The sequence below is a fragment of the Trichomonas vaginalis genome, chromosome III (genome assembly GCF_026262505.1).
Source record: "Trichomonas vaginalis G3 chromosome III, whole genome shotgun sequence".
NCBI classification, from domain to species: Eukaryota; Parabasalia; order Trichomonadida; family Trichomonadidae; genus Trichomonas; species Trichomonas vaginalis.
The window spans coordinates 25,465,007-25,488,454 of NC_067205.1; the positions used below are offsets into that span (position 1 = coordinate 25,465,007).

Genomic DNA, 23,448 nt, shown 5'->3' on the forward strand with positions numbered 1-23,448 from the left:
GAGTAAATGGTTTATTTTTATCCGAATTAAATGTATAGACAAATACCTTTATCTGTTGCGTTCAGTAGTGAAAACCCTGACGTCAAAATAAAGGGGAACAGAGTAACGTTTAAGTTTCCAACAGACTGGATTGTGAACATAAATGAAGAGAAGTACATTGGCATAACATCTATGTATATAACACGTGCTTTCAGAAAGGTTGACTTTATACTTCAAGTCGAGATAGAAAATGACGAACAGTCTTTAAGCGCCCAAAACATTCACATATACAAATACTTTAAAGACGATACAACATTGCAACAATGTATGATTTCATTTAATGAGATGTTCGAGAAAAAGTTCAACATTGAAGTACAAACTTTACAGCCTTTACGTGAGTTTCTTGCACAACTGAAAGAAGAAGGTAGTCAGCCACAACTTATAGACTTTCATTATGAATTTAATGAAAATGAAGATGGAACATGACTGTCAGTTTGTTGTATTCTCACCATTCAATGAAGTCGCTAAAGAGAAAGAAAATCCATTACGTATAAGATTTCAAATCTCTGAACCAAGTGATGATTTCAAGAATGTTTTCAATTATGATGCAATGCTTCCGAGGAAAAATGAATTTTCAAAGATTGTAACACCTGGCATTTGGGATAGAAAGCAAGCTATATTATATTCAAACTTAAGTAAGGGAGTTGAAAATGAGTTCATTGGTCATACAAGAACTTCACCACTTCCTAACCCTAAATACTATAAATTAACTGGCTTCAATCGTGAGTTTTGGATAGACATGTTCTCCACTCATGACCATAACTGCCCAGTGTTCTTACCTCCAGACCATAAGGACTGTCTCTACATTGAAGCACAACTCTTAAACTCTACCATCGCAGTATTGTAAAATCTACGCTAGTTTTATTTTTTTCTGAAAATTTTATTTGAGTGAAAGGCATGGAAGGTGAAGGACATTGGCAAACACTCGAACATGACAATGACTATGAAATCTTTTCAGAGTACCCTTATCCAATTAGACGTATAAGCAATAAAAGAGTTGTTAGTGAGTTTGACCAAGGAGATGGTTATATTTGTGTAAATTTAAACAAACACAAGCTGATGAAACATAGAATAGTTGCAGAAACTTTCATTCCGAACCCTGAAGGACTTCGTGAAGTAGACCATATAAACAGAGACAGAGGAGACTTTCATATCTCGAACTTAAGATGGACGACAAGAAGAGAAAACATGAGAAATATTTCTGGTTCAAATGGCTATTGGTTTGACATTGTTGACTCTCTTCCTGAAGACGCTGTTGAAATTATACAATACTCATATCACACGTTAGAGAACTACTACTATGTCCCAAGTGAAGATGCCTTTTACTATTTCATGGGAACTCAATACAGACGAATGAATGTCTTAAGACAGTATAACAAAGATTATATAAACATTACAGATGTAGAAGGAAGAAGAACAAAGCTGTCTATTGCAAAGTTTAAGAGAGACAATGGTTATACATAAATGACAAAAATATATGACCTCATTATTTTTATCACGAATGACCTCATTGCTGACAAAAATAAATGACCTCAGAACTTCAACTTACGAATAAAGCTTGTTTTAGTCGTTATTGAGAAGTTAAACTTTTCAGCAAAGCAAGGACTAGAAGACTTACATAAGTCAAATCCAATCTCTTGACCATCATGAAGTGCTTTGTAAAGTTTCATTAAACTGAACTCAGAGTCTTTGTCATATGTTCCAACAGGTATGTGAATGTTCTTATCTTCATTGTAATAGCATTGTATAGCTTCAGGAAACATTTCATTAGCTGTTAAAGCAAGACGTCTTGTTTGACACCTTTACAACGTGCATGAATGCAACTTCATTTAAATCATTCGTGAGTAAGTCTATGTAAGTCTTCTTTCCACAAAATATTGACTTGTATGCTAAACTTTGTTTTCCAGGTGTTATTTCTGCGAAGTCAGAATGGAACTGACCTAATGTTTTACCAATAAGTTCTCTACCGTATCTCTTCTTAAACTCTGCTGCAAGCTTTGGTATGTCTTCATTGAAAATATGCATGCTATCACAGTCCTGGTAAAATATTTGAAGACCCATGTCTTCAGCAGTACAGAATACTTCACACATTATTCTCTTCGACATAGATAGAATATTAACACCAAGTGGACAGAAGTTAAAGTGTCTGCAAATGCTTTTCGTTAGCTTGAAAATAGTTTTATCTGAACCATCCAAACCTTCGAACTTCACTATATGGTTGTAGTTTCTGATGGCATATCTTATAGCATCTTTGTCATTTACTATGGTTATTTTTGACTCAATAGGAGATAGAATAGTTTTGCCATAAATACTGTTCAGAATGAGCTTTATATTTTCTTGCAAAGGATTTCCTTCTTTCTTATACTTTAACCTTAACTCAAACAACTTCTTTACTTCATCTCTTATTCTAATATCTCTGTTTCCATCGTAATAGTATCCTTGCAACACTTCACATTTGACACCTTGATATTTTATGAGGTCTTGTAATGTTATATGGTCAACATACATTAAACAGCAAGTGTTTGAACTTCTGGGAACGTTAAGTTCTGGATTTAGTTCAGGGTCACAAACTATTAAAGGAAAGTGTCTATGTATTCCAATCTCTGTTATCTTAATGAGAACAAAGAAGCCAGACATAAACTTTTCACCAATGGGTTCCTTTTGGTCGTCATCGAATAAATGTCTCATGAGATACTCTGTGCTTAACATTTCTTTCTTCATAACCTTTGGAATTCCTTCTAAAGTATAAAGTCTTGCTATAGCTGATGGATATAATGAAACAGCGTCGAAATCAGCAATGAGTTTCTTTTCGCTCTTTTGTTTCATGTTATCTGACAACATACATCTTCCACCTTGAATGCAGCTCGAAATAAATTCTCTTGGTTTATTTGAGAGGTCATATAAATTTCCATTCGGGAAGTACACTCTGTTCTCAAATAATTTGTTAGCAATTGAACAAATACTAACGTAGTCATAAACGTTTAAATCAAATTCTTTCAATATGTCATTGCGGAACTTAACAAAACCTTCTCTTAAAATTCTTACATCTTGTTTGCAATAAAATGTGCTATATTTTTCTAAGTCGAAGTGGTTTCATCTATTCTGCAACCTTTGATGGAATCTATGTTTCATGAACGTTTCATATCTTTTAAAACTTACATGCTTCAGAAATGACACCAGTTCTGTTGTCATTTGCTAACAAAACTGCTGTAGTAGTTGTATGGAAATACTTCTTTCGGTCCTGTTTGTAAGTTAAACATAGCAGGAAATAGTTTAAGCTTCTTATTTATAACACTGTAAGAGTCTTTTATAATAATTGCCCTCCTTTATATAAGCCAGTTATTTGCATTGTTCGTGAACCTTTAATGATGGGAGTTCCTTTCACTTCTGTCATGTGTCTTAAGATGAAGTTTATATCATAGCTGAGGTTATGGAAATATATTAAACTCTTGTCAGGAAGTCGCTTCCAAAAATTCTGTTGCACAGTTCTGACCCCAAATGCTTTCACTCACTGAACCATCTTCACTGTCATAACAGATGTTAAAAGCTTTATGAAAGCCATCGGTACTACACTCAAAGTCAGCAAAGAAAACGTGCTCAGGAATGAACTTGCACTTATTTTTATTTACTTCTTTTGACTCTGCTTTCTTCTTCAGTTGTACACAATACTTTGGAGCATATGTCAAATCTTTAAATGGTGCAAGGTTCTGTTTATATAAGTCAGTCGTATATGTGAAAAGTTCTCCATAAGAAATAGGTTCGAAATATTTGCACTCCCACAATGTTTTCATAACATCCCATAGCGGTGTAGTTCTATCCATGCGAACTACATATTTATCTCTCTCTTTGTATAAATCTTCATCTGTTTCTCAATGTTCATTCCACCACACTTTAAGATTTCTTATAGTTGCGACGAAATATGTTGTCATTGGTAATCTTTCATTTAGCATGTAGTGGTCTTCAACAAGAAGTAAGTCAATAGTTCGAACAGTTTCACATTCTTTTGGTATGTATCTCTTTATTTCATTATGTCTTGAGTCATTGAAGTAACCAATGGTAACATTAAATGCTATACCTGTTGCGTCAGAAATTTCTTGTACTTTACTTTGAGGAAAGTCTCTAACACGAATGACTTCTCTCATGTGGTCAATAGTTTCTTCATTTACTCCAGCCTGAATGCAAGCATAAACGAAACAATTGTCTTCTGTCATAAGTGTTGCAGTTCTTTTGTTCAGTTCATTGAAGATTTGGTAGCGTTCAAGATTTATAGGTAATGTGCAAAGATACTTCCAGAACTGACCGCTTCTTTCTTATAAAACTTCTTTTCACCATTATCTTTCCAAAAGCTTTCTATAAGTGCTGGGTTTCCTGTTTGCTTAAGAGCTTCCAAAATGGCTTTCTGGTCATTTGTCAGTGTGCTTTCATCTCTATATGGTCTCTTTTTTGGTTTGCCTTTCTTTACATCTGACATCGTTAAGCCTTCATATTCTGTTAAATCATACATCTTTATTTCAGTAAGATTCTTTATGTTTGTCAAGAAGAAGTCATAGTGCATTTCAACAATACCTGCAGCATTTGCTTCTATCTCTGATATAAAGTTCTCCTTCAAGAGCTGATGTAGTAATGTTCCAATATTATTGAGGTTTAACGTAGAACATTCATACTTTCCACCAAGTTTATAACATACCATCCATCTTGTTGGAGTTTATTTTAATCTTCTCTAAGAGTCTCATGAAAACCTTACCGAAATGTTTGTGTAAGTAGTCTCTGTTTGGTTCATCTAAAGCTTCGATGTTAAAGTCAATGAGTCTATTGCCTGACTTCACATTTCTCTTCCTATTCTCTTCATCTTTCTTTAACCATCTCTCACCTTCTTTTGGTTTGTCGTCAATGGAACGAATGACATCGTTAGCTTTGCGAACTTGTTCTATAGCACTTTTAAACATCTCTCTTCTCTGTTGTTTCAGTGTGTCGTCTCTTCTTCTTGTTTCACCAACGTTTGCATTTGTTATGTCAAACATTTCTCTTCTTACTTCATGAGGTACTGAACGTCTATGATATAAGTCAATAGCAACGTCATTTAAAGGAAATGCTCTTGCATGGACTTCGTCCTCGCCGCGTTGCGGCTTTATGAACTCATGAATTCTATCATAACTTATTGCACCATTGTAGTCTTTAATGAAGTCAGCGAGTGCTTTTTTGTTTGTTGCGTAATGCTTTGCAACATCTATATTAGCTTCTGTAAGAAGTTGTTTTATTTCCGAGTGTTCTAACTTAGACAACTTCCGATACATCTTTAGTAGGAAATAAAAAAATATTTTTTTGAAAAAATTAGATTAGATTTTTTAAGTTATTTTTCAAAATAATTTAATATTTTTATTTTAATGAAACACATGCAAGATTGCAAGTTCTTTTCATACAATGCTCTCGCTACTGCCATCAAGAATGAGTTCAATAATGCTTCAAATGTTAATGTTATCTTTAACAAGAAGTTTGTGAAAGAATCTAAGTTTGGTCAGTATGTCAGACCATTAGCTATCGTCATTGACCGCAAACGTTATACTTCACAAGAGTTAGCAGTAGTTTTGAAACAAAAGAGTTTCTTCGTGAATGTCAAAGATACTCATTATACTGTCATAAAGAACTCTAACATTGACTTCTTCAGTATTGCTTTAAATCTTTCCGAACAGAAAGAATATAAGAAGGTGAAACAAATGTGAAATATTATCCTTCATCTCTGAAGACAATAACGAACAAAGATGTTATACAAAATTCTTACCAAAGGTTGAAGAAGCTTCTATTGACATTGACGAAGGAAGTGAAATGGTTGAAGAAATAGACCCTGAAGTTATTTAAGCAAAAATATATTTGAATAACTGAAAGTGTCACCACGTCACCATGTGCTACCAGGTTAATTAACTTCTTTAAAAATGATGACAACATGACATTTGACAACAGTCCAGGAAATAAATTTTATCGTTAATGTTTATTATGTTTTTTCATTAAATTTTGACAAAGTGCAAATCTTCACTTCGTCAAAAAGTTAATGTTTTCATTGAAATCGGTAAGTTTTCATTAAATTTTGACAAAGTGCAAATCTTCACTTCGTCAAAAAGTTAATGTTTTTCATTGAAATCGGTAAGTTTCATTCTTCCTCTTTGAAGTTGTCGAAATATTCTGTTATTTTTCTTTCAGTAATGTTAAGTCTTCTTTGAATGTAAGTATTGTGCAACCTTTGATGTCATAGTGTGTTTGAGGAAGAGTATTTTTGACAATTTCCTTTATTTGCTCATTCGGTGTCATTGAAATCGGTAAGTTTTCACGATAGAACCAGTTTCTGTCAGATTTATATATCTTAGCTAAGTCATAAAAGCTCTTGTTGTTTCTTCTCACTAAATGCAACATAACCATATCTTTATCTTCTTCATTTTCCATCTCTTCAGTATATATCATATACTTATAGTTCTTTTCCTTTCCTTTTGGTACCGAACGCGGTATTCTTTTCTGTATGCTTTTGTCTTTGGATTCAATGACTTCATCTTTTGCTTGAAGTTTCATTTCCATATCTTCACGTTCTGCTTTATATAGTTCATCTAACATCATGAAAATATAACAAGCATAACGAGGTGAAGCCCACATTGCTACATCATTTACTAAAAGTCTATGAACATAATAACCTTTCAAACCAGGAGCCAAATTCTTGCGATTTTCATACGGAATCTCTTCTCTCGGTTTTCCGAGGGAAGCAATCATATGAGGAAATTCTTCTAAAAGTTCTTTTGCCTGTTGGTTTTCAAACCAATGATATGCTTGCTTTGTAGAACGAAGAGCATTCATTATACTTTGCATTTGGTACATGTCATCTTTGACCGAACGAATGAGGCGAAGTTGTTTGTTATATTGTATGTATTCGTATTCTTCATTTATAGCTTCATGAACGATAGCAGTTGTTGTGTTCTCTGTTGTTGACATTACTGTCTTTACATACAAAATAAAAAAATAAATAAAAATAAAACTAACTTTATTTTCTGAGATAAACACTATTTCTTCACAACATTAAATTTTATCCTGTATGAAATGACTTTAAAAAGATTATTGACTGACTTCGAATACTATCTCATTGACGCACTGACAGACCCTCAAAACTGTGTTGAAAGTTCTTTAAGCTTTAAGATTGAAGGTACGACGCATTTTGTCTTCACTTACGTATTGAAAGAATATGACCGTTATCATAACGAAGTGAATCAAACACTAATAAAATTTGTAGATAAAAAATTGGTTAACAATGAATATTTTAAACGTGAAGACCCAAACACTGCTGGAAATGATGAAGAATACAGACAAGTTATTGAAAAAAATAACGCAAGATTAGATGCAATAGAAAAGAAGTTTAATGAATGTCTTACAAACACGTATGAATATCTTATGCGGTGGGAAGCCAGATGGAAATAAATTTACGTCAAATATGCAATTTATAAAATCTTATGTCGACAGGCTACGTAGCACAGTGGTCTAAGGTGGTGTTATGGAGGGGTCAGGGTCTGTGGTTCGAACCGCGACAGCGCCGTATTTTCTTATTTTCTTTGTTTGTCTTGTTTATCGTGAATAAAAAGTGTCATAAAAGTGCTCTATCTTCCACGGGAATAAATAAAAAATTTACTTTATTTCTTCTTTATTTCTTTGTTCCCGTGGAAGAAGGGTTTTGCTGTTTTTTCTCAGCCGAAATCAATGATTTTTTTCATTTTTGGAATCCTTAGCGAATGAGGAATCTTTTCTCTCGTGGAAGCTTTGACCAAAAATAATGTTTAGGTGAAGAGGTGAGATTTCACCAGTTTTCTCACCTAATTTTTCACCTCAGTTATTTTATAAGCGTTTTACATGAATTGTACGATGTATATTTGAAATTCTAAACAATTTCGTAGCTTCTATTTCTTCTGTCAGTATGTCAAAAGTTTTAACAATGCCGAAAGTTTCTTTATACTTCTTCTTGACGTCAGATAGAAGGAAATCGTCAGCTGTTGGATAGTTTTTGTTCAGAAATGCTAACATGTTCATTTTATCTTCTGCTGGTTTCTCTACTTCTTTCTTTAAGTCAGCATAGTCGTTTCTCATACGTTCTATCTCTTTTAGTGAGTAGTTATATTTCCTCATTGCTGCTTTAGATTTTGAACATTGCGGATTCATTTTTGCGTTATACATTGAAACATTACCAGCTAGAACAACTAAAGCATCAATGGCTTTCTTTAAATCTGAAGCAATTGGTTTTATCTGTCCATTCCATATTTTGCCTCTTCTGTCTTTATCTCTTATCTGCCACACACATTCAGCAGCTAATGAAACAAAGTTATCGTAAGTCTTAAACTCCTCAGATTTATATATGTCAGAAATGTTTTTATAAACCATGTCGCAATCTTTGTTCATAACTTTATGGTTGCAATGAAAACCAAGGAATTCATAATTTACTTTACGTATGAACTTCTTTATTTCTACTGAATCAGTAACTTTAACTTCAATTTCATCGAATTCAGGAATAGTTAGTTTTTCTTGTTGAACTTCCGGTAATTTAGGCAAATGGTCAATAATATCCTGTATGTCATAAAGATACTGTTCATTTGTTTCATCTTTCGCACTACAGTCTAAATTACTTGTTAAAAGTTCTTGCTTAATTCTTTGTATTTCTGTCTCAAAAGTATATGAAGAAGGAATGAAGCTTTTCATCTCTACTAACATTGACGTAGGATTCATGACTAAAGAGTTTGGTGCTGTAGTTGTTTGAATTGTTGTAGAACCTATTGTTGAAATCATATCTTTACATACAAGATAAAAAAATAAATAAAAATAAAACTAACTTTATTTTTTCTATCTTAAGGAAATTCATGAAAATTCACGAGAAAGCAAAAGCAATCTGAGCCGCTAAGCGGTGAGAAAACAGGTGAAAAAGGAGGTGAAAAAGGAGGTGAAAAAACAGGTGAGAAAACAGGTGAAATCTCACCTCTTCACCTAAAATATATTTTTGTCTGATTTACATCTAATGAAAAAGTTTAGAAGAATTTTCTTATTCTTTCTGGCATATTTTTGTCTTCCCAGTACTCCCGCTCTAATGGTCCCAGATGTGTTGGCTTCGACTCTCTCAAGTTCTTAGATGGTATAACATCTTCAACGCCTCCTTCATATCTTACTTTATAAGTGTCATCGTTTGTGTTGTAGCCAAGTATTTCAATAACCACTCCTCGCTTTGCTTCGTCAATGGTTTCAGCAAGTTTGCCATTACTACTTTCGACTAATTTATGACGAGGGTAAAACGCAATAGAGTCGTCAGCAGCTTTTATAAGATATCCATTACCTTGCGTAGAGTCTACGATATAATAGTTTCTACTTAACCTTAAACGTTTCTTTGTCAACGGTTTGTCGTCAAGAACTACACGAACTTTTGTACCAGGAATGAGGGTAAATTGTGTTGAATTTCTGATATTTTGTGTTTGACTTCGTTTCTTTTGTATATACTTTTCTTCTTGTTGTTGTGGCATTGAATTTGGTGTATGTCCTGTTGTAGAATGTGTTGAGGAATTATATACTTCGAGAAAGTGTTTCATTGTTTCTTCGGTAAAGTCTCGCTCTTGGTTTAAATCTCTGAGCGTTCTTATGAAGCGGTTAATGATGCCGAGTATGTTATGGTTTTGGTCTTCAGTAGTGTAGTGAGTTATGTTATGCTTAATGAGAAAATCTGTGATTTCATTGCTGAGGTATGCACTGTCTTGGTCTGATGTTAAAGTACTTGGGCTATGTTCTGCTACAAACTTTTGTAAAACTCTTAACACTTCACGAGTTCCTTTATTCCTCATTGGATATGCATATGCTTTGCGAGTGTTAACATTAATGAAGATGAGGAATGGGTTATGTCCTCCTTTTCTGCTTTGAATGAGAGTGTCAAATTGGTATGCGTCAGGAGTGTTGGAGTAAATTGGTAAAAAGTAGTCGTAAGGGTTTATTTTTGTTTGATGTACAACATTTTTGTCAAAGAACTTTTTCACTTCAGCTCTGTTAGTAAATCCCCAACTTTTTGCTGCTTCATTGAACTTCTTAAATGACCTCCATGGATGTTGTTCGAATACTTCTTTCAAGCTCATTTATGTAAAGTTAAAGATTTTATTTTAGGCTCAAGTATGTTTATTGAACGCGGTACCATGCAAATACAGTCATAAATGGTGGCATATAATCTTCACCCGAGCCTGTTGGATTTGTTGTGAAAGTATGGACATGATTTCCTTCTGGTTCAGTTGGTCGAAAAGTCTTTTTTGCTGAATGGTTATAATCTGGAGATAAAACGTCATTGCCAGCTTTATAGTCTGAGTTGTATAATGTGTGGTCTCTTAATGAGTGGCTATGGTCGCCAGAAAAGTTTGTCGTTCCTGTATGAGTGTGCGCAGGTAAGTTTGCTTCAGTAATTTTCTTCGAACCTCCTGTTTGCTTTGAATATCTAGCACAGTATAAGAATTTATCTACAATCTGCTTCCACGTACCAAAACCCAGAACTGTTGCTGGATTTGTTGAATTCATTGACGTATAAATAGAGCCTATAGGATATAATGTTTGAAGTATTTAAGTCTTTAATGTTTGAAGCTCTGTTTTGTCTGCTTTCTTATCTAACATTGTTGGTAGTTCATATGCTTCAAAGTTTCTGGCATGATCTTCGATATTCCTGCAACTGTTATCTAAATTGTTAAGAGTATCTTTTACGCTTGTACTCGGATTCTCTAAAGGTGCACTTGAACCCAAATCATAGTTCAATATTATGTCGTCTGCTCTAACAGTAGTGAAGGAGTTATGTGTATGTTCTTTATCTGCTTTTTTATCTAACATTGCTGGTAGTTTATATGTTTCAAAGTTTCTGACATGACCTTCAATGTCATACATTTACTATTTAAGGAGTTTAGTGTATCTTTTACGCTTGTACTTGGATTCTCTAAAGGTGCACTTGAACCAAGGGTATAGTTCAATATTATGTCGTCTGCTCTAACAGTAGTGAAGGATTCATGTGTATGGTTCTTGTCAGCTTTACTATTTAATGTAGCTTGAAGTTCATTTATATCGGAGATGTTGTGGTTTATGAGATTTCAAAACTTTGTTCGTTGCGTCAAGTTCATCTTTGTCAGCTTTACTTTTTAATAGCATCTTCAAAACGTTATTTTTGCCTTAACTCTCAAAGTAAATCTTGGTTCAACTAATACACCGTTAACAAAGAAGTATGAAGCATAAATTTCATCGTTATAACCAAATGCTTCTGGTGCTTTACCTGTGTCATACTGTACAGTACAGTGTATGTCATAACCTTTAGCACGAATGAATTTATATCTTCTTTCATTAACATCTTCAGTGCTTATTTGTTCATCTGTGGTTAAATATCCATGGTAGTCCGTTATAATCTGTTCGTCTGAACTTATATAATGAACATGGTTTTTATCTGCTTTTTCGGCTAAATTTCTCTTCTATCTCATTATTTCAAGTTCATGCCTACCACCACCTCCCGAAGAAGTATTTTTCTTCAGCTCTTGAAGACGTCCACTTCGCCATCTTTGGTGTCAATAATGAGACTTTGAGTTAAAAACCTTTCCTGTCTTAATGGATGTTTGTAAAACTTCTTCTTCACCGTGTTCGGGGTCATGGTCGTCATCATATCTTGTGAAATCAGAGATGTTGTCATACATTAAGCATATCTGTCTCAAAAGTTCTGCTATTTGAAACTGGAACGAAAGATTTACGAACTTTCATCATCTCCTAAAGTCAAGTCTGCTTTCTTAAGTATTTTGAATGTATGCAATGAGAACAGAGTACCTTGGAAAATATTCGAACAATATTTCATTAGCTGTTGGTTTTGGTGGTTCTTCTGGAGTTTCTGTTGTTTCAGTTCCTTCTGTAGGTTCTGTTGGAGTTTCTGCATCTCTTGACTTCAATGCTCTTGCTCTCAAAAGACCTAAATGTTAGAGCACCAGGTTTACAAAGGACTTATAAATGCTTTAATAGTTCCTGGGTAAGTTTATTGTTAGCATTAAGTAAGTTCCTTATGCTTCCATCATGTACGTCCATAGCACTATGTAAAAAATCTATACTTTTCTTGTAGTCAGCAATAGACTGAATGTGATTTTTTAAAAGATTTGTCAATACCTTTAAGCCAACTTCATGCATGTCTGATACTGAGCCAAGAATATCATTTGCTTCCTTTAGTGTATTTTGCTTCTTCTCGTAAAGTATCCAATCCCGTACGTGCATTGTTTGCTATACGTCTTACAGTATCTATTTGACTCCTTGTTTCTTGCATCCAACCAGATAAAGTTTTAATAGTATCCGAACCATTTGAAATGAAGTTCAAAGCATTTTTAACGTCATCTAAAACTTCTTCACCAAGTACTGCCCATATCTTTCCGATTTGGTATTGAAGAACTCCATATGAAGCAGCTGTTAAACCAGTATTTATAAGGTTCCATATCCATGATTAGCAGTTTTTCCATCCTTTCCATCTTCACCATCCAAACCGTTTCGCCTTGAGGTCCTTGTATTCCTTGTATTCCTTGTGGTCCTTGTGGTCCTTGAGTCCGGTGTCACCCTTCTCTCCTTTCAGTTCATCTTTATGTTCGTTATAATATTCTAATATCATAAGGTGTACATCATTACTGCTACCAGCAACGCCGAGAATTTGTTTCTCATTCATGACTAAATTCTTTAGGCATTTAATGTTGTCGTCAAATCGAAAGCTCTTTAACAATTCAATGAGAACATTTAATACTTTCACTAATGAGGCATCTACTGTAGAATTTATATATTGCACCGTTCCATCATTTATGATGGGAACTTGCTTGTTGTAATGAATGGGTCATAAGTGTTAAAAGTATCGAAATCAATGACTTTTTTAGTCTTTCCATCGTCAATGACTAAATCATTGCCTTCAATGGTTAAAGTTGAGTTTTCGTTTACTAGTTCATGTGCTCTTCTTGCTTCATTTGTTTCATACGCATATGCAGCAATAGTCATATTTTAATGAGAATAAAATGTTGTTCTATTTGCAAAGTACAGACCCAAACGAATACGGACAGTAAAGCTACAAACAAACTTAGGTCTCAGAATGGCGCTTGCATTCAGAATGGTTGACTTCAATACTATCGCTTCATTCGTATAACAGATGAAACAGATTTCATGGAGATTGAAATAGATGGAAAGAAGCACGAAATAAGATTTCACAATAATGTAGAATATAAGATGGAAACATTAGCTGGAGTGTTAAATGCTCTCATAAATACTACAATAAACAAGGATAACGAAGAAACTTAATGAATGTTAAACTTATTGCAGGAGTTTTGAAGTTCAGTTATGCGAAGGAGTTTAAGATACCAAGAATGAGTCATAGAGTACAACTTCTTTTGGGAGCATACCATATAACATTTCCTTTGAAAAGTGTTGACAAAACGATTGAGATGAAAATCTGTTCCATACGTATGTTATGGTAATTGTTGTACATTGAGTCAAAAATAGCTAATGTCACAGGCATTTCAGAGTTAATAGAAAGGTTCAGTAGAATATAAATCCTTCTGTTATGCAGTCAATTCAATGTTCATTCCAAACGTTCCTGTCATAGCAACTCATTTAGGTAAATGGGTTCGCATTAGTCCTCATAATTTGAAAGACATGCAATTCAGACTTGTTGACTTTCAAGGAGAGCCTGTAGAACTGAGGCACCAGTGCGAATGACTGTTGAAGTTGACTTTTAGAAAATTAAATGCAACAGCTTACAAGAGAACTCAGAGCTAAAAATATAAAGTATGAATGTTATGTATTAGGTCATGAACTTTGGTTTGCTGTTTGATGAAACAAATGAGTTAGTTATGTCAGTCAAGAGAACAGAAAAATATTGTGTTAAGTGAAAACTGCACCCAAGTCAATAAGATTAGTTTGCATTATGAAGATGAGTTCGATACTGTTGAAGAAGTTTTGGATAGATATTACAAATTGCTTTAATTTACTAAAACATATTTCAAGCAAAGTTTATATTCTGTTGAAAGTTTTGTATATTCATTCGAATTATTTATACTTAAACTCAACTCCTGTAGTCCTGTGTTTCAATGATGCGGATGTTACCTATTTTCATGAATAGTGGAGTTTGACCACAGCATTCGATTTCAGGGTCGAGATAGTCAATGACACATTGTTTCCCTGTTATTCGTGATATAACATTTTCAAGGTCCTCCTTTGTTAGAATTATTTGGTTCTTTACTTATAAGATTTGTCAAAAGCTTCTTATCGTCTTTTGAGTAAAATTGTTTGGTATAACTGAAGAAGGTAATGGTCTACGTTATCTGAAGGATTTGTTTTGAACATTTGTGTAAGGGTTGTCGTTGGCTTCTCTTGAAAGAATTTGGTCCAGTGGTGATACTCTAACTTAACATCTGATGTAGCGTTAGCGTTTGAAGCTGTGTTTAAATTCACGGCGCATGCCCAAGACCGAAGGTCCGACTTAATTCTGGTTCTTTTTCTTTCAACACTCCGAACTATAGTTCTTTATGACAATATTGTTTGTCGTTCGTGAGTCAACATTTGATGTTGGTTCAATTGGAACATTAACGGCACCAGCTAAGATGGATTTGCTTCTCATTTCATATAGAATAAAAACCTTTTATATGTATGAAATGAACAATATACTCGACAAGGGTTTGAATGTAAAGCTAACGAATGAAAATATTGTTGAATTCACTGAGACAGGAGCTGTGTATAAAGATGTAGAACTACTGAACAAAAGAGCTAAGGGAAGAAGCAGGAATATGAACAAAGGGTGGAAGCCTATAAAAATTTATGTCAATGATGGCTCAGGAGGTTCAAACATAAAGTATGCAGAAAGTTATAGAGTTTATGCTCTCAAAGGTGAAAAGCCTTCATTTAAGAACAGCTATTCTAACGCATATCCTCAAAAGCTAACGGATGGGGAAGTGGATGATATGAATGACAGCAAAAATATTAACAGAAATGGCGACAGAGATGCATGGAATTTGTTTACCATCAGTCAATTGAAGGTTAAACTTTAAAACAATGTTGGTCGTTCCCATGGAATATTTTTGACTTTAATGGTATTAGTCATGATATGAATCTCAAGGTATGAACGAGGAGAGATGAGAGACTTATATGCTTCCCAAATTTCTTCAAAAGGTAATGTTATACCTGACTGTTTCCAAATGAGTTCAATATCATAACGTGAGAAACCTTGAAAGATAACGAAGTCAGTTATGAGACGTTTTATGTTTAAAGCAAGAAAACGCCATGTTTGCATAAGTATTGCTACAGTTAAATGGTAATGTCTGACTTTAGTTATGATGTTAGCTAATGGTGAGTCTGGTTTTGACACTAAACCTTTTCCGGCGAAGTCGTCACAAACGAGCAGAGTGTTTGAAGGATACTTTTTTGAAGGGGTATTTTGAAAGTTTTGACAGAATGTAGTTTGTAAGTCGTTTCATATCGTAAACTCCTGAGTATTGACGTAAGTGGTGTTTGTCAATAATTCTTTCCATCTCCTCAGAAGTCTTTTGCATTCCTGACTGTATAACTCTACGATGGCATAATATTTCCTCTTACGTCGAATGTAACGTTGAAGAAATTCAATGAGTTCACTGTCTGGAACTTTAACGACAGAGGCTTGAACTTTTGACATAAATGTTTTCGCTGTTGAGTCCATAGAGTCTGAAGTTGCTGATATAATGATTTGGTCATAGTAAGAGTCGTTTCCTAAACGCTTCTGTTATGAGTATATGACGAATGAGGTTAAATGTCTTACCTGAACCCATCTTTCCACAATAGAAATACACACCATTTGAACAGAACTCATAATCTTTGCTGAAAGGAAGAATGAGAGAAGAGTTAAGTTTGTCTGTAGTTTCATTCATGTCTTCATCTACGTCATGTATTAAATGCTTCATTTTATCTCCATTAAAAATGCAAGTCAGAAATATTCAGAACATAGCACCGAGTCTAACTGACAAGAGTATAAAGATATACTATGAACATGTTATGATGAAACCAACCAAAATTCAAGAAAGTCAGTATACTTATGAATATCCAAGACACTGGGTAGAGTATGTAGGAGGTGAGAAAGCTATTGAAATCAGACAGGTTCGAAGTATTCCAGCAGGAAGAAACAATATTATTGAAGAACTTTAATGTTTTGAGATATAATGATGAAACAAAGAAGCAAGATAGTTTTCCTGTTGCTGTGTATGTGAACCTAGACACAGGAGATGACATGAAAGTTTTTAATACAAAGCTTCAAACGGTAGTGAGAGAACAACTGACTGCGGAAGGATCCATTACCTTCAGAAGTTACCATAGCATATAATTTTGAAACAAACTCAATAGATTTTAAAGTCATCTCTGCAAAGAAGTCAGGATTTACATTTAATGAAGCAGATGTATATTCGAATGAAAACTTCAAAGCTATTGCATGGTTAGATAATGACGATTGCTTTAAGAAAATATTTAAATTCAGTGACTCAACGATGTCAATAGATGACCTTCGTGGAATGTTACCATCGACGTTTACAGTAGAAGGTTCAGCAGGATTGCTTACAAGATTGTCAATTGGTGGTATTTGGTCTCGTGAGAACATTGTTATAAAATCCAGTATAAGTGAATTTGCTGAAGAATCTATATTATGTCTTTCAAACTATATGTATTCGCCGCCGAAGCATTATAGTATAACAAACTTTGTCAGTAAGTTTAACATAAGACTTGTCGAACCTTCTTCAATGAAAGATGTTGTGCTACCTAAAGATGGAAAGGATGGACTCATTATTGAGATGATTTTAATAGCATATTAAATGAGCTTGTTCTTGAAGGTCATTCATGATGAAATAACTGTTGTAGAAGATGTTAGCAATTGTTCAGACATTTTGAGAATAGATGAGATAAGAAAGAAGTTAGATAGACCGCAAAGCGGTGAGGGCGAAGCCCGTGAGAACGCTTATGTTTCATTGACTTTCTCCAGTAACGAGAACTTTTATGAGATAATATTGAAGAGAGATGATTTTAATATGGTGTAAATGGTAGCTTGGGCAGCTTTAGGCGCAATGGGAACAAAAGCATTAGCATTTGGAGCAAAAGCACTTGGAGCTTATGACGCAGTAAATAAAATGAGTGGAGGAAGGGTTTCGAAGACATTAGATGCAAATAAAGGAAAGATTGGAGGCTGGGTTGCAAAGAAGTTAAGATTAAATAAAATAGGGCTCATAAATAAAGCATCCAATTTGGTTGCGACTGAGTCAGAAAATGCTTTAGGAAAGGACGATGAGTTTGCAAAACACGCAAAAGACTTTAATGACCAGATGAAAGGTGAAACAATGCATTTAAATAGAGTCGATGGAACTAAAGAAAATGTTTCTTCTCCACCAGCGTTTTCCATGGTCCTATGGAATGTATGGAAACCCTTACGAAAGACCATTTGACCCATTGACTGGTGGAAGTAATTGGTATCATTATGGACGAAGAAGAAAGACAGTCAAGTTGGAGACAGACGTGAAGAAAGCAACTAAAAAGAAACCAAGGAAGAGAGTTATAAAGCAATGAATTCAACAGGGTGAAAAAACAGGTGAAAAAAGAGGTGAGATCTCACCACTTCACCTAAATTTATTTTTGTGCTATGTTTTCATACGTGTGAGGGTGGTGATATCATTTAATTTTTAAGTTTATTTTTAAGTTTATTTTTATATAAATGACGAAAACTATTGAGATAACAAACTACAACGGTCATGAGTTCAAGAATTTGTTCTTCGTTCCTCGTGAAAATACATTCTATCAGATACGAGGGAGAAAGGGTAAAGTTAGTTTGAGCGTTTATGATAGTAAACATAATGGAAAGTTTATACAAGCATATGATACAAACGGTAAGCGTGTTTCATTAGCTTTGTCAAAACTTACTAACATTTATTTTGACAGTGACTTTGACCTATATGAAGAAGAAAGTGAGTCAGAAGATTATGAGTTGTTATGTGAAGCACAGCAATGGGAGGAGTTGCAATACTTTTGTAAGTGAGAACGTTTATTTTTTTACATTAGTGAGGTGAAGTGGTTAGTGGCTTTGTAAATATTTAAGGTTAAGTTAGTGTTGTCGTTTGTGTTTGTGTTGTAAAATATACGTTAATGGTTTCGTAAAGTGTCAAATTCACATATCAAGGGTAAGGAGGCGCGCAGTGCCGTCGTACCCTTGATATGTATACTAACTGAATGTTTCGCCATTAGATTTGTTCGTGAATGTTTTTGCTTCGACTGACATTTCTGTTCTTACATACAAAATAAAAAAATAAATAAAAATAAAACTAACTTTATTTTTTCTATCTTAAGGAAATTCATGAAAATTCATGAGGGTAGAAATGTGGGTAGAAATACCCATCTACCCTAAAAATTATTTTTGTTCATGGGCTATGCACCGCCGCTTTGCGTCTTTATGTTAAAATAAATGGTACCATTAATGATATCATGACTGTTCTCGTTCATGTCTGATTAACATCTAATGAAAAAGTTTAGAAGAATTTTCTTATTCTTTCTGGCTTATTTTTGTCTTTCCAGTACTCCCGCTCTAATGGACCCAGATGAGTTGGCTTCGACTCTCTCAAGTTCTTAGATGGTATAACATCTTCAACGCCTCCTTCATATCTTACTTTATAAGTGTCATCGTTTGTGTTGTAGCCAAGTATTTCAATAACCACTCCTCGCTTTGCTTCGTCAATGGTTTCAGCAAGTTTGCCATTACTACTTTCGACTAATTTATGACGAGGGTAAAACGCAATAGAGTCGTCAGCAGCTTTTATAAGATATCCATTACCTTGCGTAGAGTCTACGATATAATAGTTTCTACTTAACCTTAAACGTTTCTTTGTCAACGGTTTGTCGTCAAGAACTACACGAACTTTTGTACCAGGAATGAGGGTAAATTGTGTTGAATTTCTGATATTTTGTGTTTGACTTCGTTTCTTTTGTATATACTTTTCTTCTTGTTGTTGTGGCATTGAATTTGGTGTATGTCCTGTTGTAGAATGTGTTGAGGAATTATATACTTCGAGAAAATGTTTCATTGTTTCTTCGGTAAAGTCTCGCTCTTGGTTTAAATCTCTGAGCGTTCTTATGAAGCGGTTAATGATGCCGAGTATGTTATGGTTTTGGTCTTCAGTAGTGTAGTGAGTTATGTTATGCTTAATGAGAAAATCTGTGATTTCATTGCTGAGGTATGCACTGTCTTGGTCTGATGTTAAAGTACTTGGGCTATGTTCTGCTACAAACTTTTGTAAAACTCTTAACACTTCACGAGTTCCTTTATTCCTCATTGGATATGCATATGCTTTGCGAGTGTTAACATTAATGAAGATGAGGAATGGGTTATGTCCTCCTTTTCTGCTTTGAATGAGAGTGTCAAATTGGTATGCGTCAGGAGTGTTGGAGTAAATTGGTAAAAAGTAGTCGTAAGGGTTTATTTTTGTTTGATGTACAACATTTTTGTCAAAGAACTTTTTCACTTCAGCTCTGTTAGTAAATCCCCAACTTTTTGCTGCTTCATTGAACTTCTTAAATGACCTCCATGGATGTTGTTCGAATACTTCTTTCAAGCTCATTTATGTAAAGTTAAAGATTTTATTCAAGACGGTAAGCCTTGACCCAAAGGGTCTAGGCTCAAGCGCGTTCATTGAACGCGGTACCATGCATAAACCGTCATAAATGGTGGCATATAATCTTCACCCGAGCCTGTTGGATTTGTTGTGAAAGTGTGTGAATGATTTCCTCCTGGTTCAGTTGGTCGAAAAGTCTTTTTTGCTGAATTGTTATAAGATGGAGATAAAACATCATGACCGGCTTCATAGTCTGAGTTGTATAATGGGTGGTCTCTTAATGAGTGGCTATGGTCGCCAGAAAAGTTTGTAGTTCCTGTATGAGTGTGCGCAGGTAAGTTTGCTTCTTTAATTTTCTTTGAGCCTCCTGTTTGCTTTGAAGAGTTAGCACAGTATAAGAATTTGTCTACAATCTGCTGCCACGTACCAAAACCTAAAACACTTGCTGGATTTGTTGAGTTCATTGACGTATAAATAGAGCCTATAGGATATAATGTTTGAAGTATTTCAGTCTTTAATGTTTGAAGCTCTGTTTTGTCTGCTTTTTTATCATATAAATCTTGAGCAGTGAATTTAACATTATTTTCATCATCCATGACATAAACATTTTTACAGCTAATTTCTTTCTTCGTTGTTATGTTTTCATTCGATGTTAAACCTTGTGGAAAGTTAGGAGGTTTATAATATAATGCATCCCCACCAGTTCCGCCAACCGTTCCTTCAATACTTTCTATAGCAACAGTTGAGAAGGAGTTATGTGTATGTTCTTTATCTGCTTTTTTATCTAACATTGCTGGTAGTTTATATGTTTCAAAGTTTCTGACATGACCTTCAATGTTCATACATTTACTATTTAAGGAGTTTAGTGTATCTTTTACGCTTGTACTTGGATTCTCTAAAGGTGCACTTGAACCAAGGGTATAGTTCAATATTATGTCGTCTGCTCTAACAGTAGTGAAGGATTCATGTGTATGGTTCTTGTCAGCTTTACTATTTAATGTAGCTTGAAGTTCATTTATATCGGAGATATTGTGTTTATGAGATTTCAAAACTTTGTTCGTTGCGTCAAGTTCATCTTTGTCAGCTTTACTTTTAATAGCATCTTCAAACGTTATTTTTGCCTTAACTCTCAAAGTAAATCTTGGTTCAACTAATACACCGTTAACAAAGAAGTATGAAGCATAAATTTCATCGTTATAACCAAATGCTTCTGGTGCTTTACCTGTGTCATACTGTACAGTACAGTGTATGTCATAACCTTTAGCACGAATGAATTTATATCTTCTTTCATTAACATCTTCAGTGCTTATTTGTTCATCCTGTGTTAAATATCCATGGTAGTCCGTTATAATCTGTTCGTCTGAACTTATATAATGAACATGGTTTTTATCTGCTTTTTCGGCTAATTTCTCTTCTATCTCATTTATTTCAAGTTCATGCCTACCACCACCTCCCGAAGAAGTATTTTTCTTCAGCTCTTGAAGAACGTCCACTTCGCCATCTTTGGTGTCAATAATGAGACTTTGAGTTAAAACCTTTCCTGTCTTAATGGATGTTTGTAAAACTTCTTCTTCACCGTGTTCGGGGTCATGGTCGTCATCATATCTTGTGAAATCAGAGATGTTGTCATACATTAAGCATATCTGTCTCAAAAGTTCTGCTATTTGAAACTGGAACGAAAGATTTACAGAACTTTCATCATCTCCTAAAGTCAAGTCTGCTTTCTTAAGTATTTCTTGAATGTATGCAATGAGAACAGAGTACCTTGGAAAATATTCGAACAATATTTCATTAGCTGTTGGTTTTGGTGGTTCTTCTGGAGTTTCTGTTGTTTCAGTTCCTTCTGTAGGTTCTGTTGGAGTTTCTGCATCTCTTGACTTCAATGCTCTTGCTCTCAAAGACCTAAATGTTAGAGCACCAGGTTTTACAAAGGACTTTATAAATGCTTTAATAGTTCCTGGTAAGTTATTGTTAGCATTAAGTAAGTTCCTTATGCTTCCATCATGTACGTCCATAGCACTATGTAAAAAATCTATACTTTTCTTGTAGTCAGCAATAGACTGACTGTGATTTTTTAAAGATTTGTCAATACCTTTAAGCCAATCTTCATGCATGTCTGATACTGAGCCAAGAATATCATTTGCTTCCTTTAGTGTATTTTGTGCTTCTCGTAAAGTATCCAATCCCGTACGTGCATTGTTTGCTATACGTCTTACAGTATCTATTTGACTCCTTGTTTCTTGCATCCAACCAGATAAAGTTTTAATAGTATCCGAACCATTTGAAATGAAGTTCAAAGCATTTTTAACGTCATCTAAAACTTCTTCACCAAGTACTGCCCATATCTTTCCGATTTGGTATTGAAGAACTCCATATGAAGCAGCTGTTAAACCAGTATTTATAAGGTTCCATATCCATGATTTAGCAGTTTTTCCACCCTTTCCATCTTCACCATCCAAACGGTTTTCGCCTTGAGGTCCTTGTATTCCTTGTATTCCTTGTATTCCTTGTGGTCCTTGAGGTCCGGTGTCACCCTTCTCTCCTTTCAGTTCATCTTTATGTTCGTTATAATATTCTAATATCATAAGGTGTACATCATTACTGCTACCAGCAACGCCGAGAATTTGTTTCTCATTCATGACTAAATTCTTTAGGCATTTAATGTTGTCGTCAAATCGAAAGCTCTTTAACAATTCAATGAGAACATTTAATACTTTCACTAATGAGGCATCTACTGTAGAATTTATATATTGCACCGTTCCATCATTTATGATGGGAACCTTGCTTGTTGTAATGAATGGGTCATAAGTGTTAAAAGTATCGAAATCAATGACTTTTTTAGTCTTTCCATCGTCAATGACTAAATCATTGCCTTCAATGGTTAAAGTTGAGTTTTCGTTTACTAGTTCATGTGCTCTTCTTGCTTCATTTGTTTCATACGCATATGCAGCAATAGTCATATTTTAATGAGAATAAAATGTTGTTCTATTTGCAAAGTACAGACCCAAACGAATACGGGACAGTAAAGCTACAAACAAACTTAGGTTTTCAGAATGAAGCGCTTGCTTTCAGAGTTGTTGACTTCAATACTATCGCAACTTTTGTCATAACAGATGAAACAGATTTCATAGAGATTGAAATAGATGACAAAAGAAGTGTTATAACATTTCCTAACAGAGCTGGGTATAGAATAGATAAAATTGCTGGAGTCATAGATACTCTCATAAATGAAGAAACTATTAACAACATAGATGTCGAACTCTCTTCTGAGGGAACATTGAAGTTCAGCAGCGAGAAAGAGTTTAAGATACCAAGAATGAGTCATAGAGTACAACTTCTTTTGGGTGCATACCATATGACATTTCCTTTGAAAAGTGTTGACAAAACGATTGAGATGAAATCTGTTCCATACGTATGTTATGGTAATTGTTTATACATTGAGTCAAAAATAGCTAATGTCACAGGCATTTCAGGAGTTAATAGTAAAGGTTCAGTAGAATATAAATCCTTCTGTTATGAAGTAAATTCAATGTTCATTCCAAACGTTCCTGTCATAGCAACTCATTTAGGTAAATGGGTTCGCATTAGTCCTCATAATTTGAAAGACATGCAATTCAGACTTGTTGACTTTCAAGGAGAGCCTGTAGAACTGAAGGCACCAGTGCGAATGACTGTTGAAGTTGACTTTTTAGAAAATATTAAATGCAACAGCTTACAAGAGAACTCAGAGCTAAAAATATAAAGTATGAATGTTATGTATTAGGTCATGAACTTTGGTTGT

At 34.4% G+C, this 23,448-nt stretch overlaps 11 protein-coding genes and 6 pseudogenes across 17 annotated transcripts, besides 2 other annotated features; 6 read left to right on the top strand and 11 right to left on the bottom strand.

The window, feature by feature from the left end:
• Positions 1–18,289: part of a mobile genetic element that runs on past the window's edge.
• Positions 31–886, top strand: TVAGG3_0763120 (annotated as a pseudogene). Its single transcript has one exon. A coding segment is annotated over exon 1 (856 nt).
• On the top strand, positions 937–1,387 carry TVAGG3_0763130 (HNH endonuclease family; the record flags this gene model as incomplete). The annotated part of the gene is made up of 1 exon (XM_051245725.1): positions 937–1,387. A coding segment is annotated over one exon (451 nt), but the record flags the coding sequence as incomplete, so codon positions are not given.
• On the bottom strand, positions 2,502–4,594 carry TVAGG3_0763140 (annotated as a pseudogene). Its single transcript has one exon. A coding segment is annotated over exon 1 (2,093 nt).
• Positions 4,885–5,333, bottom strand: TVAGG3_0763150 (organellar and viral DNA polymerase type B; the record flags this gene model as incomplete). Its single annotated transcript, XM_051245726.1, has 1 exon — positions 4,885–5,333. A coding segment is annotated over one exon (449 nt), but the record flags the coding sequence as incomplete, so codon positions are not given.
• On the bottom strand, positions 6,185–7,011 carry TVAGG3_0763160 (annotated as a pseudogene). Its single transcript has one exon. A coding segment is annotated over exon 1 (827 nt).
• On the bottom strand, positions 7,903–8,844 carry TVAGG3_0763170 (organellar and viral DNA polymerase type B; the record flags this gene model as incomplete). Its single annotated transcript, XM_001298255.1, has 1 exon — positions 7,903–8,844. One exon carries the CDS (start codon positions 8,842–8,844, stop codon positions 7,903–7,905), a length of 942 nt encoding a protein of 313 aa, XP_001298256.1.
• TVAGG3_0763180 (integrase core domain containing protein family) lies at positions 9,314–10,166 on the bottom strand (the record flags this gene model as incomplete). The annotated part of the gene is made up of 1 exon (XM_051245727.1): positions 9,314–10,166. A coding segment is annotated over one exon (853 nt), but the record flags the coding sequence as incomplete, so codon positions are not given.
• Positions 10,207–10,596, bottom strand: TVAGG3_0763190 (keratin-associated protein family; the record flags this gene model as incomplete). Its single annotated transcript, XM_051245728.1, has 1 exon — positions 10,207–10,596. The coding sequence occupies one exon, from the start codon at positions 10,594–10,596 to the stop codon at positions 10,207–10,209; it is 390 nt and encodes a 129-aa protein (XP_051092315.1).
• On the bottom strand, positions 12,431–13,065 carry TVAGG3_0763200 (annotated as a pseudogene). Its single transcript has one exon. A coding segment is annotated over exon 1 (635 nt).
• Positions 13,183–13,362, top strand: TVAGG3_0763210 (uncharacterized protein; the record flags this gene model as incomplete). The annotated part of the gene is made up of 1 exon (XM_051245729.1): positions 13,183–13,362. A coding segment is annotated over one exon (180 nt), but the record flags the coding sequence as incomplete, so codon positions are not given.
• TVAGG3_0763220 lies at positions 15,104–15,587 on the bottom strand (annotated as a pseudogene). Its single transcript has one exon. A coding segment is annotated over exon 1 (484 nt).
• TVAGG3_0763230 lies at positions 15,958–16,889 on the top strand (annotated as a pseudogene). Its single transcript has one exon. A coding segment is annotated over exon 1 (932 nt).
• TVAGG3_0763240 (uncharacterized protein) lies at positions 17,780–18,100 on the top strand (the record flags this gene model as incomplete). Its single annotated transcript, XM_051245730.1, has 1 exon — positions 17,780–18,100. The coding sequence occupies one exon, from the start codon at positions 17,780–17,782 to the stop codon at positions 18,098–18,100; it is 321 nt and encodes a 106-aa protein (XP_051092317.1).
• A 298-nt stretch (positions 18,290–18,587) lies between the features above and the next one.
• Positions 18,588–19,388, bottom strand: TVAGG3_0763260 (integrase core domain containing protein family; the record flags this gene model as incomplete). The annotated part of the gene is made up of 1 exon (XM_051245731.1): positions 18,588–19,388. One exon carries the CDS (start codon positions 19,386–19,388, stop codon positions 18,588–18,590), a length of 801 nt encoding a protein of 266 aa, XP_051092318.1.
• Positions 18,588–23,448: part of a mobile genetic element that runs on past the window's edge.
• On the bottom strand, positions 21,190–21,781 carry TVAGG3_0763270 (organellar and viral DNA polymerase type B; the record flags this gene model as incomplete). Its single annotated transcript, XM_051245732.1, has 1 exon — positions 21,190–21,781. A coding segment is annotated over one exon (592 nt), but the record flags the coding sequence as incomplete, so codon positions are not given.
• TVAGG3_0763280 (organellar and viral DNA polymerase type B) lies at positions 21,859–22,627 on the bottom strand (the record flags this gene model as incomplete). Its single annotated transcript, XM_051245733.1, has 1 exon — positions 21,859–22,627. A coding segment is annotated over one exon (769 nt), but the record flags the coding sequence as incomplete, so codon positions are not given.
• On the top strand, positions 22,645–23,409 carry TVAGG3_0763290 (uncharacterized protein; the record flags this gene model as incomplete). The annotated part of the gene is made up of 1 exon (XM_051245734.1): positions 22,645–23,409. One exon carries the CDS (start codon positions 22,645–22,647, stop codon positions 23,407–23,409), a length of 765 nt encoding a protein of 254 aa, XP_051092321.1.